The sequence below is a fragment of the Megachile rotundata genome, chromosome 7 (assembly GCF_050947335.1).
Source record: "Megachile rotundata isolate GNS110a chromosome 7, iyMegRotu1, whole genome shotgun sequence".
NCBI classification, from domain to species: domain Eukaryota; kingdom Metazoa; phylum Arthropoda; class Insecta; order Hymenoptera; family Megachilidae; genus Megachile; species Megachile rotundata.
The window spans coordinates 11,099,334-11,114,948 of NC_134989.1; the positions used below are offsets into that span (position 1 = coordinate 11,099,334).

General features: G+C 36.4%; 1 protein-coding gene across 3 annotated transcripts in view; it reads left to right on the plus strand.

The window, feature by feature from the left end:
* The window catches only part of LOC100876177 (terminal nucleotidyltransferase 5C), a 150,869-nt gene extending 135,454 nt beyond the window's left edge, over positions 1-15,415 (plus strand). For 2 of the 3 annotated variants that reach the window (XM_076533977.1, XM_076533978.1), the window contains exon 2: positions 5,132-15,415. In XM_076533977.1, coding sequence (XP_076390092.1) covers positions 5,132-6,451 — 1,320 coding nt within the window. In that variant the 3' untranslated portion in view covers positions 6,452-15,415. Of the gene's footprint in view, positions 1-1,380; positions 1,637-5,131 lie in introns of those variants that run through there. The other variant, XM_076533979.1, reaches the window with a different exon arrangement.
* The last annotated feature ends 200 nt before the right edge of the window (positions 15,416-15,615 follow it).

Sequence of the window (15,615 nt, forward strand, 5' to 3'; positions counted from 1 at the left end):
TCCGCGAGAAGCGTAAAAAGTATTGATGCAACGGCTAGAAGCGCCGAGAAAGTACACGAACGTTCGTTGAAACAGCGAAAACTCGCGGAGGGAGTAGGTAAATGCGTTTAAAGTATGCTACAACTGTAAACGTCCATCTCAATTTTGATAGAACTTCGTACGGCTATAAAATTTTATTTTAAGACAAATTTTATTCGAAATTTTTTGCTGGAATTTTGTTCACAGTTTTGGGATAAATTTAAGAATAGCAATAATCGTTAAGTTAATTAAGTTTGATGCGAGAATAGTAATTAGCATCGTGAATGTTAACGTTTATGTAGGATTAGCTTTTTTATTGATTCACTTAATTACTGTGTAGTTTTATATTTCTTTTTTGTAATATTTTTTGTTGTTCATGTTTTTAGAACCCTTTTTGTTTAATTGTTATCAATTTTGAATTACTGTACAATTAATACAAGGCCTTGAATAATTTGAAGAAAATGACATGAGTAATTAATTAACATTTTTTTAATTATAATAAGGATTTGGGAATTGAGAAATTTAGAGGTTTGAGAAATTTTAGTAGGAAATTGGAAATTTGAAAATTTTGAAAATTTGGACATATGTGAAGTATGTGATACATATGTGAACATATGCGATGTTTGAAATTTCTAAACATATCGTATTTGGGGCTCTCAGAATTTGAAAATATAAAGAGGTAAAAATTTGAAGTTTAATATAGCAAATATTAAAGCATGTGAAGTATGTGATACATCACATATGTGAACGTATGTGAAGTTCCAAATTTACAAACATATCATACTTAGTGTTCTCAGAATTTGAAAATATAGAGAAGTAAACATTTGAAGTTTAATATAGCAAATATTAAAGTATGTGATCAGCATATGAAGTATGTGATACATCACATATGTGCACATATGTGAAGTTCCAAATCTCCAAAGATGTTATATGTGGAGTTCTCAGAATGTGCAAATATAGCAATTGAAAAATCAATCATTTTTAAAATTGAGAATTATAGAAAATTAAAAAATTGTAATTTTAATCATTTAGAATTAGAAAAGTTTCAACTGTGTAATTGCAAAAATCTAAAAATACAAGAAGTCTGAAATTTATAATGTCAGTAATTTGCAAATACAAGAAATTCAGAATTTGTGATTTCAAAAATTTTCAAATACAAGAAATTCAAAATGTACAATTTTAGTAATATATAAATAAAAAAATTGAAGTACTATAATTTTAAGAAAAAAAATTTTTAATTTGAAAAATTCGAACCTGTGTCCCCATCCAACAAGATGCACATAGGTAGCAACACGTCTCGATATCAGTGATAGCTTTGTTTCCCCTCCATGTAGCACTGGCGTCGCTACCGATGTAGCTATCTCCTCCACCACCTCCACCTTGTTCGCGGTCCTGCTGGTTCGCCTTTCACTGCGTCGGCTTCAGTTCGCTGGTGCCTCTCATCAGCTCCGGATCTCTCGCTCCGGGTCCGAAAGAAACCTCTCGATCGTTAAACGCGCACGCTTCGAACCTTCGTCGTTTCTGGCGGGATTCTAGCTGTCGAAGAAGCTTCTGGAATAAAACAGTGAACCAGAGTGAACCGAGGACCCACTCGACCTCCGTCGAGTGCTTCTTCATGGTAAGCCTTCGTGGCTGTTCCACAGGTGTTCTCGAGTGAAAGTCCCTTGGATCGATCGATCGATCGTTCAGGTGGATCTCAGCTGACCGTCCACCTGACAGGGAAATAACCTCGTTAACGTAATTACGGAAACGCGTTCGCTGATGATTCGTGATTTCTTCGGTGGTGCAACGAAATTATGTGAGTTCGCAAGGTTCCTGGGAGTTTGTGAACGGGTTTGTGGAGCGGGATGTGTTTTAACAGTGCTTTTGGGGATTTGGGATTTGTTGAAGATTTAGGAGTTTGTGACAGATTGTCTTCAGGATTTTAGAGAGTTAGGTTAGTTTAGAGAGATAGGCGAGGATGAGTGTTAACAGTGTTTTGGAGGATATATAGAGGAATTCGTGATATGTGGAGACTGCAGATTGTAGGAAATGCTTAGGTAGCTTCTGAGGAGGGTCTAGTGGAGGCGTAGAGTTCAGGTAATACCTGTTGAGGGCAATTTAGGGAGAGCATAATTTAGGTGTTTGGAGATTTGAGTATTTGAACGTTTAGGTGTTTGGACATTTGGAGATCTGGATATTTAGGTGTTTGGACATTTAGAGATTTGGATATTTAGGTGTTTGGAAATTCGGAGATTTCCATATTTAGGTGTTTGGAAATTTGGAGGTCTGGATATTTAGGTATTTGGAGATTTGAGTATTTAAACATTTAGGCGTTTGGAGATTTGAGTATTTGAACATTTAGGTGTTTGGACATTTGGAGATTTGGATATTTAGGTGTTTGGAGATTTGAGTATTTAAACATTTAGACGTTTAGAGATTTGAGTATTTGAACATTTAGGTGTTTAGACATTTGGAGATTTGGATATTTAGGTATTTGGACATTTGGAGATTTAGATATTGAAATGTTTGGAGATTTGAGTATTCGAATATTTAGGTGTTTGGATATTTAGAAATTTGACACTTTGGATGACTGAACATTTTTAAATGTGGAGACCAGACTAGACAGAGTCTAGTAACAGTCTGGGGAGAATTTAGTTAGAATTTAGGTTTGCTAAGAGTCTAGGGCTACTTTCAGATGAAATCTGAATCTACAGTTGAGGAAGATTTTAGATAGAATCTAGGAAGATATGTAGAACTGTCTAGTAAGAGTCCCAAGAGATCTTAGGTAGATTCTAAATTTGAATTTAGGAATATTCTAGTCCCAAGAGGTTTTAGGTAGATTCCAAACTTGAACCTAGGGATATTCTAGTTCTAAGAGGTCTTAAGTGGATCCCAAACTTGAACCTAAGGATATTCTAGTGGTATTCTAGAGTAATTCTAGAGAAACAGATATTAAATTTGGAGATCTGAAGTTTTAGAAATTTGGTAATTTAGAGGTCTATCTACCTAAGGATTTAGGTCCCTATGAAAACTACTAAGATTCCATTTGACTTTAAATCAAACTCTAAATCTAACAATAGATCCAAATTAATCCTACATCTACCATCTTCTGGGTTCTTCCAAAATCTAATCCAAATCCCTCGCTTCCTTAACCTTAACTAACCTATTCTGAATCTACATTTCTCACACATCTTTCCCCTAGACCTATTTCAAACCTCCCGCATCAAAAGTAAATGAGACTCTTCCCTCTGTCCTCCATAATTTTCATCATCCTCCATATCAAAGATATCAAAACATTAAGAACATCATTCCCCACATCTCAAGAAGGCGCCTATCTACGAAAAATCTACATTCTCAAATATTTAAGAACCGGTAAATAAATATAATAAACGTGTTCAAACAACGAACGCATACGTGTCAAAGTGTTAAGTGTGTATATCGTAGATAGAATGTCGTAAAGTGGATCGAAAAGTGTGACGCAACCGACTGGTAATCGATTGTGTGTGTGTGTGTGTGTCGTGTAGCTATTAGCTAACAAAGTTACCATGATTAGATGTTGTCATTTCCAAGTGCACGGTGAAAATGATAGCGTAAAAAGAGCGAATATTGCACTCGGCAACTGAGTAAACTCCTCACGGTTTATCCAACGACTGATTCGATTGACGTATCGAGCTTCTCGTGTCGATAAGCTTAACGAGATGCCTGTTAGCTCGTTATCCACTTATCATTTGCTAATGAAACAACGATAATTAAGCGTCGTGATCTCGAACGAGTTCGAAATGATACCGTTCTTTGGCTAAATGCACCCGTTTCTTTATTCTGGACTTTTTGGGTTAACGTTTTATTGATAACTGTAAATATCAAATTAACTTTTTCCATGAAAGTTGGTTTTTCGGTTCATGACATTTACTCGATTTATGACTTTTCTTCGAGTAATTCATTTTTTTTTTTTAAGATTTTTAAATGAAGATGCTCAGATAATTAAATGATCTTCCTCAATAATAATTCTCACATTCAAATAAAAATAAAAATTTTGTTTAATAACATTTTAGTTACACACGTAACATTTGTCATCGAATATCTCTAAAAAATGACAAAACCAATATATTTACGATTTTGATGTTCAATTTAATTGTGATCACTTGCGGAGGGAAATAAATAGAAGTGTTTGTTACAATTAGTACATCAACCTTTAATGACCTATCTCTGAGTAACACAAGTTAATCGCTGCGGGATTCCCTGGCGACAGCAAATTGTCAGATAATTGAGAGATAAAGACAAAAGAAACATTCCAAGAAACATTAATGTTACGATGTGTCGTAATCACGTGCGGGAAATCATTTGTTACAATTTATTTCATTTGAGTCACTCTTATTGTAATAATAATTTTTATAAGGGATAGTTCGACTTATAATTAATATATGTTTTGAAAAGGTTCTGAGTTGCAGGGAAACATTTTGAAGCAAAACTTTTCGTCTGATTATGTTCGTTCTTATTCTACTGTGAACCGTCGCCCTGACACTACGGCCATTGATGTTCCGTTCCATTGATGCTCGCCAATCAGCGGAGTCATTGATCAGATTAAAGGAACCGTTGAGACAATAGCTTGTTATACGCTTATAATACTCTCTTTGTTTCTCGAAACAATTTCAATTTCTGGCTTATAATTAATTTTAACGAAGAGTACCTTTAGGCTTTTAGAATTTTGAGAGATTGCAATTTCAGTACTGAGACAGTACACTTTTGAAATTATTGGATTTTTACATTTTCTAACTTCTAACGAAATTTTTTTATTTGCATTGCAAACTAGTTGATAGAAAAGATGATCATCATCAAAAGTTTCTCACAACCTCGTAGAAATTAAGGTAGTTCACTTAAATAGTCACCTTGACCTTCAACCCAGAGAAAACTTAACCCGATTAAATACAACTATTTATTTTATTTTTGAATATGCAACAATGAACCTTAAACTTGTGTCACATACGAACAACCTTAGTACCTGAGTACCAACTTAATTTAAAAACAATTACAACACTGTTCAATTATAACAATTACAACTATTTAAATGTATAAATAATGCAAGATTAAAAATTTCATCATTAACATATTGTGATTTTTTTCTGAATTACAGTGTGGCTCCCTGGAGATCGGCGAGGAACGCCAGCGTCGGGTCGCTATGATGGAGTCCCTGTGCCAGGTGAACGGCACCAAGAGCAATGGCGGCAACGAGAACACGACTAACAACGGCACGAACAACAACCCAGACTGTCCAGATCCCCAGCAAAGGTTGGCGGTGCTGAGTTTCGAGCAGGTGCGACGATTGAACGACGTGATGAACGAGGTGGTGTGCATACACGGTAGAGGGAACTTCCCTACGTTGGAGGTCCGATTAAGGGACCTTGTGACGGTGGTTCGCAGCAAACTGGAGACTGATCCTAGCAACGGTGGTGCCGGGATGAGGGTACGCGACATCAGGTTGAACGGTGGTGCCGCTTCGCACGTGTTGGCGACCGAGTCTCAACCGTACAACGACCTGGACCTGATCTTCGCAGTGGAGTTATCCAGCGGGCGTAACTACGACAAGGTGAAGGCCGCGGTGTTGGGTTCGTTGTTCGACCTGTTACCGGAAGGAGTATCCCGCAAACGCATCACCACGTGCAGTTTGAAAGAGGCCTACGTGAGCAAGATGGTGAAGGTGAACAACGACGGTGACCGATGGTCCCTGATCTCCCTCGGCAATTCTCGAGGACACAGAAACGTCGAGCTGAAGTTCGTCGACTCGATGAGGCGGCAATTCGAGTTCTCCGTCGACTCGTTTCAAATCGTCCTCGATTCCCTGCTGTTGTTCTACGAGTGCAGCAAGTTACCCATCGGCGAGAACTTCTATCCGACGGTGGTGGGCGAGTCCGTGTACGGCGATTTCCAAGAGGCCCTGTACCATCTCCACAAGAAGCTGATCTCGACGAGGCATCCGGAAGAGATCCGCGGCGGCGGACTGCTCAAGTACTGCAACCTGCTCGTCAAGATGTACAAACCCTCCCAGCCCGACTACATCAAGACCCTCGAGCGATACATGTGCTCGAGATTCTTCATCGACTTCCCGGACATCAGCCAGCAACGAGCCAAACTGGAGAACTATCTGTGGAACCATTTCGTCGGCCCCGAGGAGGAGGCCCTCAAGTACCAGTACCTGATGCTGCTCCACAGCGTGGTGGAGGAGTCCACCGTGTGCCTGATGGGCCACGAGAGACGACAGACCCTCGCTCTGATCGAGAGTCTCGCCTACCAGGTGTTCTGCCAGGAACAACAGCAACGGCTGACGAATCATCAGCAAGCACCACCTGGACCACCGGCCACATACGTCTACGCGAACGGTTATTATTACGCTCCAGTGATACCCACCGCGTGCTACACGTGCACCTGCAACTCGTGGATGGCCTGCTCGTCGTGATGCGACATCGACGCCATCGTCGCAACTAGCACCGCCATCACCACCGCAACCACCACCACCGGCACCACGCTCCGACGTGCCGCTTCCACATTCATCACCCGGACCATCGAAGCCGCTTCGTTCGTCGGCCATCCTGGATCAGGCTACCCTCCACGGGACCCGGACAACGATCCGCTCGGCTGCTGTCCTCTGGAGGATACCGGGGACTCGCATCCTCCTCGCCAGTCGAAGGAACAACGCTGCTTGGTCCTCAGTTGACGGTTGGACACCGGGTCGGACGTCGAACAGCCTCCATGTCCAGAGAGTGACGTAGACGAGACAGCTCGTCGGAAATTGAATCGAATCGAACAACAATGCGGGAGCCATCGTGGGACATCGGTGTCGGTGAAACGGGTTTAGGAAGACTGAAGAGAGGGAAAGATGGCGGATGATATACGATAATAAAGGGACATTCGTCCCGGGCGTCTTTTCGCTTCTCTTGCGGTGGCCGTTTCAGTTATCGCGGGGGGACGGACCAAAACCGATGGCACTTGCTGCGATACACGGTCGTAGGGGATCAACCGAGAGACTACAAGACTCCATACAAAAAACGAATTAATGAAAACGAATATATAAAACGAAAAAAAAAAGAAAAAACGAAACGAAATGTGTTGTGCCTAACGAAATCCGAGAAACGTAACGGAACGGAACGCATGCGTACGCGAGAAAAGATGACAGTTTAGTTCGAGAGGAGACACTCGGGTGGTTTCGAGCAGACGCTTGTTCTCGGTGCGGGTCGAGGACGGGCGCCATATTGTTGATCGAAAGAGAGAGATGGATAGTGTACGCTTGTCAGAGTTTTTAGGAGACGTCTACCGCGTGGTGGCCGTTCTTCGAGTCGTTTCGGGGCGGAAGCGGAAGAACGGGGAAGGTCGGAGCGACGAATCAGAGCGAGCGTTAAAAGAGATAGAAAATTTGTCGAGGAGTAGAAACGCCGGCGACGACGGAGAAATGACGAGAAATGATTTAAAAAAAAAATGGATCGATAGGACGACCCGGGAACACGACTGGAGTTAAACACGACTGACACTTATAATAGCGATGCGTTTCCGTGGTCGTCCCTCTTTCTTCTTTTCCGTAAACAAAATACTAAAATACATAAAAAAAAAAAATACAAAAAAAGAAATAATATTTCGAAAACGTGTAACACAGATTCAGCAACAAAAAAAAAAATAAATTTAAAAGCGAACCGATAGACAAAAAACATTAACGGGCGTGGCGTTTGCAACAAGAATAATTATAAATATATAAATATATATAAATATATATATATTTAAATATATAAATACATGTATAAAATCTATGTATAAATATTAATGTGTGGCTGTGAACACATTTCATTTAGATACTACTGTAACGTGATATATAAAGATTGAAATTCGAGGATGAGCGGCGCGATCGGTGCGACAACGAGAGAATGAAATATTGTACGTAGAGAGAGAGAGAAAAAAACAAGAGAGATGAGAAAGAAATGGAAAAGCGTGGAGGAGAAAGAGTTTGAGGGCAGACATTTTCTATTCGGTTCTTTCATTTGCGCGGGAAATGGCGCGTCATTTAAAATAATTCGGTGTAAAAAATATTACATACTCAAAATAAACGTATTCATTGTAAAACAGACGGAGGATGATTACGACAAACGATGAAGCGATTTTTGTTTGATTTTTAAGTTTCAAGAAAAGGTACGGGTTTAAGGAGAATTTTTTAGGTGTTTCCTCAAATTTTTTAAGGAGTTTTAAGATATGGGCGAGGTGAGGGCAGGGATGTGCAGGGTACACTTGTGATGGTCATTTTTCTAATTTGACAATTTATTTCTAGATTTATAATTTATTATTATTTTAGCTTTTATCTGCATTTTCAGATTTCTAAGGTTTTTAATTTGATTAATAGATTTCTGTGTTCCTAAATTTTCAAAGTATCAAATACATTTTTTAATTTCCTTGTTTTTAATTTTTATATCAAAAATTTTGAGACTTGTGTAAAATTACAAAATTTCCAAATGATCCGAATTTGAAATCAGATCAGTTTCTAAATTTCCAAAGTAATAAATTAGAGATCTCCAAAAAATATCCCATCACTTTGCACATCGAGTACCCATAAATAATACCGACACTTGACCCGCCTGACAATAGCTCCTACAAAAATTCCATCATTCACGCGACTGACATATTATCACATATATCAAACACAAAGGGATGACATTTGTATAATTCTCCTCCATTTCATTTTCGAAATAAAAAATCACTCTTCATCGAACATGTAGAAAAGGAATATACAAAAATCGAGTGATCATTGTGGCGACCCTAGTCTCTCGTAGCAGAGCGGCTTGCATAACTTTCTTTATTAGATAGCGTAATTATTTAATACCGCGAGCGAGAGTGTCGGTGCGTTACTCGCCAACACGCGTGTGCACGTATGTGGAGGATCCATTCGGTGTATGCGAAAGTATATCTCAGCGTCGTGAATCGTCTTTGCGCATACATACGTATCTTAGAGCGGGTGTACGCGTTCTTCTTGCCACGTACACTCGTGTTCATGAGTATTGGGATATTTAATCTTTTCAGTTTTGTGTTTTAATAAATCTTTTTATAAGTATGTTGATAGCGAGGTTTTCAAATTTGTGGGTTACAGGATTTAGATTTATGAATTTGTAAATTTTAGATTACTATTTTTTCAGGTTTTAAAATTTCTGCGTTCTAATCCTGGATTTTTGTATTTTTGAATTGTTGAATTTTTGTATTCCATATTTTGGAATTTCTGGAGCCTCGAATTTTGAAAGCTGAAATTTTCAAATTTATGAATTTTCAAATCCCAAATTTCTAAATTCCTAAATTTTCAAATTCCAAATTTCTAAATTCCCAAATTTGCAAATCCCAAATTTTTAAATTCCCAAATTTGCAGGTCCCAAATTTCTAAATTCCCAAATTTGCAAATCCCAAATTTCTAAATTCCAAATTTCTAAATTCCCAAATTTTCAAATTCCTAATTTCTAAATTCCCAAATTTGCAAATCCCAAATTTCTAAATTCCCAAATTTTCCAATTCCAAATTTCTAAATTCCCAAATTTTCAAATTCCTAATTTCTAAATTCCCAAATTTGTAAATCCCAAATTTCTAAATTCCAAATTTTCAAATCCCAAATTTACAATTTCCCAAATTTCCAAATCCCAACTTCTCCAATCCCAAATTTCCAAATTCCCAAATTTACAAATCCCAAATTTCTAAATTCCCAAATTTGCAAATCCCAAATTTCTAAAGTCCAAATTTCTAAATTCCCAGATTTGCAAATCCCAAATTTCTAAATTCCCAAATTTGCAAATCCCAAATTTCTAAAGTCCAAATTTTCAAGTCCCAAATTTACAATTTCCCAAATTTGCAAATCCCAAATTTCTAAATTCCCAAATTTTCCAATTCCAAATTTCTAAATTCCCAAATTTGTAAATCCCAAATTTGCAAAATCCCAAATTTCTAAATTCCAAATTTTCAAATCCCAAATTTACAATTTCCCAAATTTCCAAATCCCAACTTCTCAAATCCCAAATTTCCAAATTCCCAAATTTACAAATCCCAAATTTCTGAATTCCCAAATTTGCAAATCCCAAATTTCTAAATTCCCAAATTTGCAAATCTCAAATTTCTAAATTCCCAAATTTGCAAATCCCAAATTTCTAAATTCCAAATTTTCAAATCCCAAATTTATAATTTCCCAAATTTCCAAATCCCAACTTCTCAAATCCCAAATTTTCAAATCCCAAATTTTCAAATTCCTAAAGTTTCAAATCCCAAATTTCCAAATTCTCAAACTTTCATCTCCCCAACTCTTCCACCATAAAAAATTCCAAAACAACCCAAATATAAAGGTCAACTCCTATCACAAGGTCAACTCTTATCTACCAACCTCTCCAACAAACCCCCCCAAAAAATAAACCAAAACTTAATTACACAAAGTGCAGTAATTTGACAAATATCCAAGTACTTATGAACGGGGGTGTACATATGTGAGCGCGCGCGCGCTCTGAAGAATCATAGAGAGAAAGGATGTGTGGACTACTCGCGTCTGTCTTTACATGCGTGTCCGTATCGACTGGTGACCCCGTTAGTTAGCTCAGTCAGTCACTTTACTCGCTCGCTCGCTTACTTGCTACTTTAGCAAGCTTCGCTCACTTGCTCGCTCGCTCGCTCGCTCACTCTTCCTTTCAGTTTGCAAGCGAAAGTAAAGGCCTAATAAAAAGACCCCGCAAACTGGTTTTTCTGGTATATCGCGTGTTAATGCTAAGGAGAGCCAGACCGACTAGCGTTGTGCACCCGGTGCACCTCCACCGTACTGGTCACTCTGTTTCCCTGACACCAGCACCCTTTCCTTCTTTGCTGCCTTATTTCTTGTATGGAGAGGTCGATTTGGTGTTTAGTGGTTGATGCTGAGTTTGGAGGTCGAAGTTTGGTTAAAGAAGTTGAAGTTTGATATTAGAAGGTGAAGTTTGATTTGCTATTGGATGTTGAAGTTCAGTTTGCTATCAGAAGGTCAAGTTCACTTTGCTATCAGAAGTTGAAGTTTAGTTTGATCTCAGAAGTTGAAGTTCAGTTTGATCTCGGACTTTGAAGTCGACTTTGAGTTTAGAGTTTGAAGTTGACTTTCATGTCAGAGTTTGAAGATGAGTTTGATCTCAGACTTTGAAGTTGACTTTGATCTTAGAGTTTGAAGTTGACTTTCATGTCAGAGTTTGAAGTTCAGTTTGGTCTCAGAGGTTGAAGTTCAGTTTGGGCTCAGAGTTTGAATTTGAGTTTGATCTCAGACTTTGAAGTTGACTTTGAATTTAGAGTTTGAAGTTGACTTTCATGTCAGAGTTTGAAGTTCAGTTTGGTCTCAGAGGTTGAAGTTGACTTTGATCTCAGACTTTGAAGTTGAGTTTGATTTCAAACTTTGAAGTTGACTTTGATCTTAGAGTTTGAAGTTCAGTTTGGCTCAGAGGTTGAAGTTCAGTTTGAACTCAGAGTTTGAAGTTCAGTTTGGTCTCAGACTTTGAAGTTGACTTTGATCTTAGAGTTTGAAGTTGACTTTCATGTCAGAGTTTGAAGTTCAGTTTGGTCTCAGACTTTAAAGTTCAGTTTGGACTCAGAGTTTGAAATTGAGTTTGATTTCAAACTTTGAAGTTTACTTTGATCTTAGAGTTTGAAGTTCAGTTTGACTCAGAGGTTGAAGTTCAGTTTGGACTCAGAGTTTGAAGTTGAGTTTGATCTCAGACTTTGAAATTGACTTTGATCTTAGAGTTTGAAGTAGAGTTCGATCTCAGACTTTAAAGTTGACTTTCAACATCAAATACATGATCAAAAATTCAAGAAAGCAAATCTTCAACTCCAAACAAAATTATGTAAATTTCTTAAATTTAAAAATATTCGACAGTCTTCAGATTAAAAAATCCAAACGCTCTCGTCAGTAAATTCACAAAATTCTTAAAGAAAAGTAAATATAGAGTCTCTAAAGTTGTCCACATTGTGAGAAAAAGTATAGTTAAAATAACAGAGGTCGAAAAACTCGAAAGTTGGTGAAAAGAAAGTTCGTCTAAGAACTCGACAGAGGGCAGTAATCGAGGGGTGAGTTTAAAAAGTTGAAAGGTCGCAGCTCGTCGGTTAATTAGCTAATTTTTGTTTCGTTTTTCTTTCTCTTCTCGATCATAAAATTTTATTGACTCGTCTTGGAGAGAATAATCCTCGAGGCTCCACACGCGAATCAAAGAAAAACACGGACAAAATTGAATAAAAATATGATCATCTCTTACCGTTTCTGGTCGAATCAAACTTCTTCGTCCATCTGTTGTTTTAATCCCCGGAAGCTTTAAGCGTTTGTGATCGATCATTTTACTTAACACGTTGATTGCTGTTACTGAAATTCACTTATGTCACGAATTCATTTTTGTAAATTGATCTTTTAATTTGTTTATTTTGTTGTTATGTTAATTTTTTATTTTAGCAAACTTCTGAATTATGGGAGATGTCTGAGGGTTAATGCAATATAATTAGATGAGCTCGTATTGTAGGAGGATATAGTAGACTCTTGTTATATTGCCGTTTCAGGAATCTGTTTGGAATAATTTTTTTTGTGTATTATATTATTTTTTTCTTGTATTAAAATTATAAATTAGTGAAGTTTTAGACTTTGCAAAATACCAAATTGTAAATATCTATATTTATAAATTTTTTTTTTCAAGATTTCCAAATTTCTAAATTTCGAAGTTTAGAAGTCGAAAATTAAAAAATTTGAAATTCATAAATTTACAAAAACTATCAAAATTGACTTCAGTTATTCGCAAATCAGCAGTCAACGTGTTAATTTCGTTTTCTGACGTTTTAACATATCTGACCCGATCTGTGTTAACCCTTTAACCCACCAATAGCTGTTTTTATCAACAATTTTGTACCGAACGTATAGAAAATATTTTTTAAACAATTTTATCGACAAGTATTTAATTTTCTAGAAATTTACAATGATCAAACGGTTAAAGGGTTGAACCCAAAATACAATCAAAATTGCTATATATTTTTTATCCGTTTCGCTCGTCTCTCTTCTAAATCCCTTTTGTTTTACGGACGAAGAATTCGATTTTTAGAAAAGTGATAATCACGATCCGTTTAGCGCTGGATATAGCAGTCATTTTTAAGAATATTAAGGAGATGATATTTTATACGATCAACAGGAGAATATTAAGTCGCTTTTTATATCGAAATTGTCAGAAGCGTTCGTCGTTGATCCCTCATGATTTCTTTTTTTAATCGATCGTCCGAGTGAACGATCGATCATTGTATAAAAATGATAAAACGAGATCAGACGCGAGTTTATCGCGACTAATTTCTCGATCAAAGATCGATTGATTATGCTCAGACTGATTGAGATGATTCTTCGATAAGGAGATCGATGGTTCTCCTTTTCAATTATGAAAATGTATTAATTCATTCATTTGTATCATTTATGTAACTTTAATTAAGATTTAGAAATTCTTTCTGTGAAAATTAACCCTGTTGCACTGTTCAAATTTTTATGGGGTTTATATTAGCTGGTTTACGATCGCGAAATATTCATGTTTTTATTAACCGAATGATATTTTAATTCACGAGTTAAGTATGGTTTATGGAGGTTAGCGAATTTTATGGAAATAAATTTTTTATTCATTATTGAATTTGAAAATTTATGTTTTTATCTGTCGAGTTTTTAGTATTCATTATGCGAGTCTTTTAATTAAAGAATTTGGAAGTTCAATTTGAAAAAACAAATTTAAAAAGTCAATTTGTGAAACAAATTTAAAAGTTCAATTTGCAAAAAAAAATTTAGTAGTTCAATTTACAAGAACAAATTTGGAAATTCAATTTGAAAAAACAAATTTAAAAAATCAATTTGTAAAACAAATTTAAAAGTTCAATTTGCAAAAAAAAATTAGAAGTTCAATTTGTAAAAATAAATTTAAAAGTTCAATTTACAAAAACAAATTTGAAAATTCAATTTGCAAAAATAAATTTAGTAGTTCAATTTGCAAGAACAAATTTAGAAGCTAAATTTGCAAAAACAAATTTGGAAGCTCAATTTGCAAAAACAAATTTAGAAGTTCAATTTGCAGAAACAAATTTGAAAAGTTCAATTTGCACAAACAAATTTGGAAGTTCAATTTGCAAAAATAAATTTAGTAGTTCAATTTGCAAAACTAAATTTAGAAGTTCAATTTACAAGAACAGATTTAGAAGCTCAATTTGCAAAAACAAATTTGGAAGTTCAATTTGCAAAAACAAATTTAGAAGTTCAATTTGCAGAAACAAATTTGAAAAGTTTAATTTGCGAAAACAAATTTAAAAGTTCAATTTGTAAGCAAAAATTTAGAAATTCAATTTACAAGCAAAAATTTAAAAATTCAATTTGCAAGCAAAAATTTAAAAATTCAATTTGCAAGCAAAAATTTAGAAATTCAATTTACAAGCACAAATTTAGAAATTCAATTTGCAAATGAAAATTAAGAAATTCAAACATTTGCAATGAAAACTGCAGAAGTTTAATTTTCAAACCAAAGATCTAATTTTACAAATCTCAGAATTTCAAATTAAAAATTTGTAAAAGTAAATTTCTAACCTCAGCATACATAAACATTCGGTAATTAAAAAACGCGAAAGTATCTAATATTCCTCTTATAAAAATTTGAATAGTGGGGGCGTCACCAGCGTGCGTGAAAGTGGCAATATACCGCGAGCGTCCGTATTGCGTCGAGACACGAACCCCTATCTACCGTCTACAAAAATCTAAATTACAAATGCCGGTATCGAGAGCTTTCATCATCGAAAGCCGAATCGAGGCGGAAGAACACAAAAACGACGAACCATGCGCAAAACGCCGTAGAAGTAGCTGCACACTCCGATAAAAATAAAATGCAAAAAAAAGAATAGCGGTAGGTTTTTAAGTCGGTGAGCCAAGATTCAAAGAGAGGATTTTCGCCAGCTGCGTTCCGTCGCGTGTGTACAAATTAATTATTGTAATTCCCGCGTCGTTTCATTGTGATTGTCGCAAGAGAGCGTGCAAACGTGATCGATGATGGCGATCGTCGATCAACGAAGTGGAAAAAGAACGAGGATAATTTTAAAGAACGAAATCGAAAAAAAAGATGTTCAGGAAAATCGATCGATCGAGAACATCGTATTTTCTTCTTTATCGATTTGTTTCTTTTTTCGCTATGTTTTCTTTTCGTTCTTTCCGTATCGATCGCACGAGCAACCGCTCCGAGGCTCGAAACGTGAATAATAACCATAAAAAAAAATAATAAATCTACGCTCGCCACACACGGATTTTCTTTTTTTTGTACGATGATTCCGCGCGACACTGTACTCGCTCCGATGATTATATCGATTCTTTTTTATATTTGAAAGAGAAGAGAAAATAAAATGCATTTACACCCGACGCTATGGTTATTATTCAGGGGTTGGATCGGGGCACGAGATCTCCTCTCACCGATCCTGATTGCTTCGATTTTGCTTTTTTATTTTTTTTTTTCGGGTGTTGGTAACAACAGGTAAATAGAGCGATGGGAGACAAAGAGACGCGATGCAGTTTGGATACACTTTGGGAGATTGTTTTATTGAAACCTATTTTATTTATTT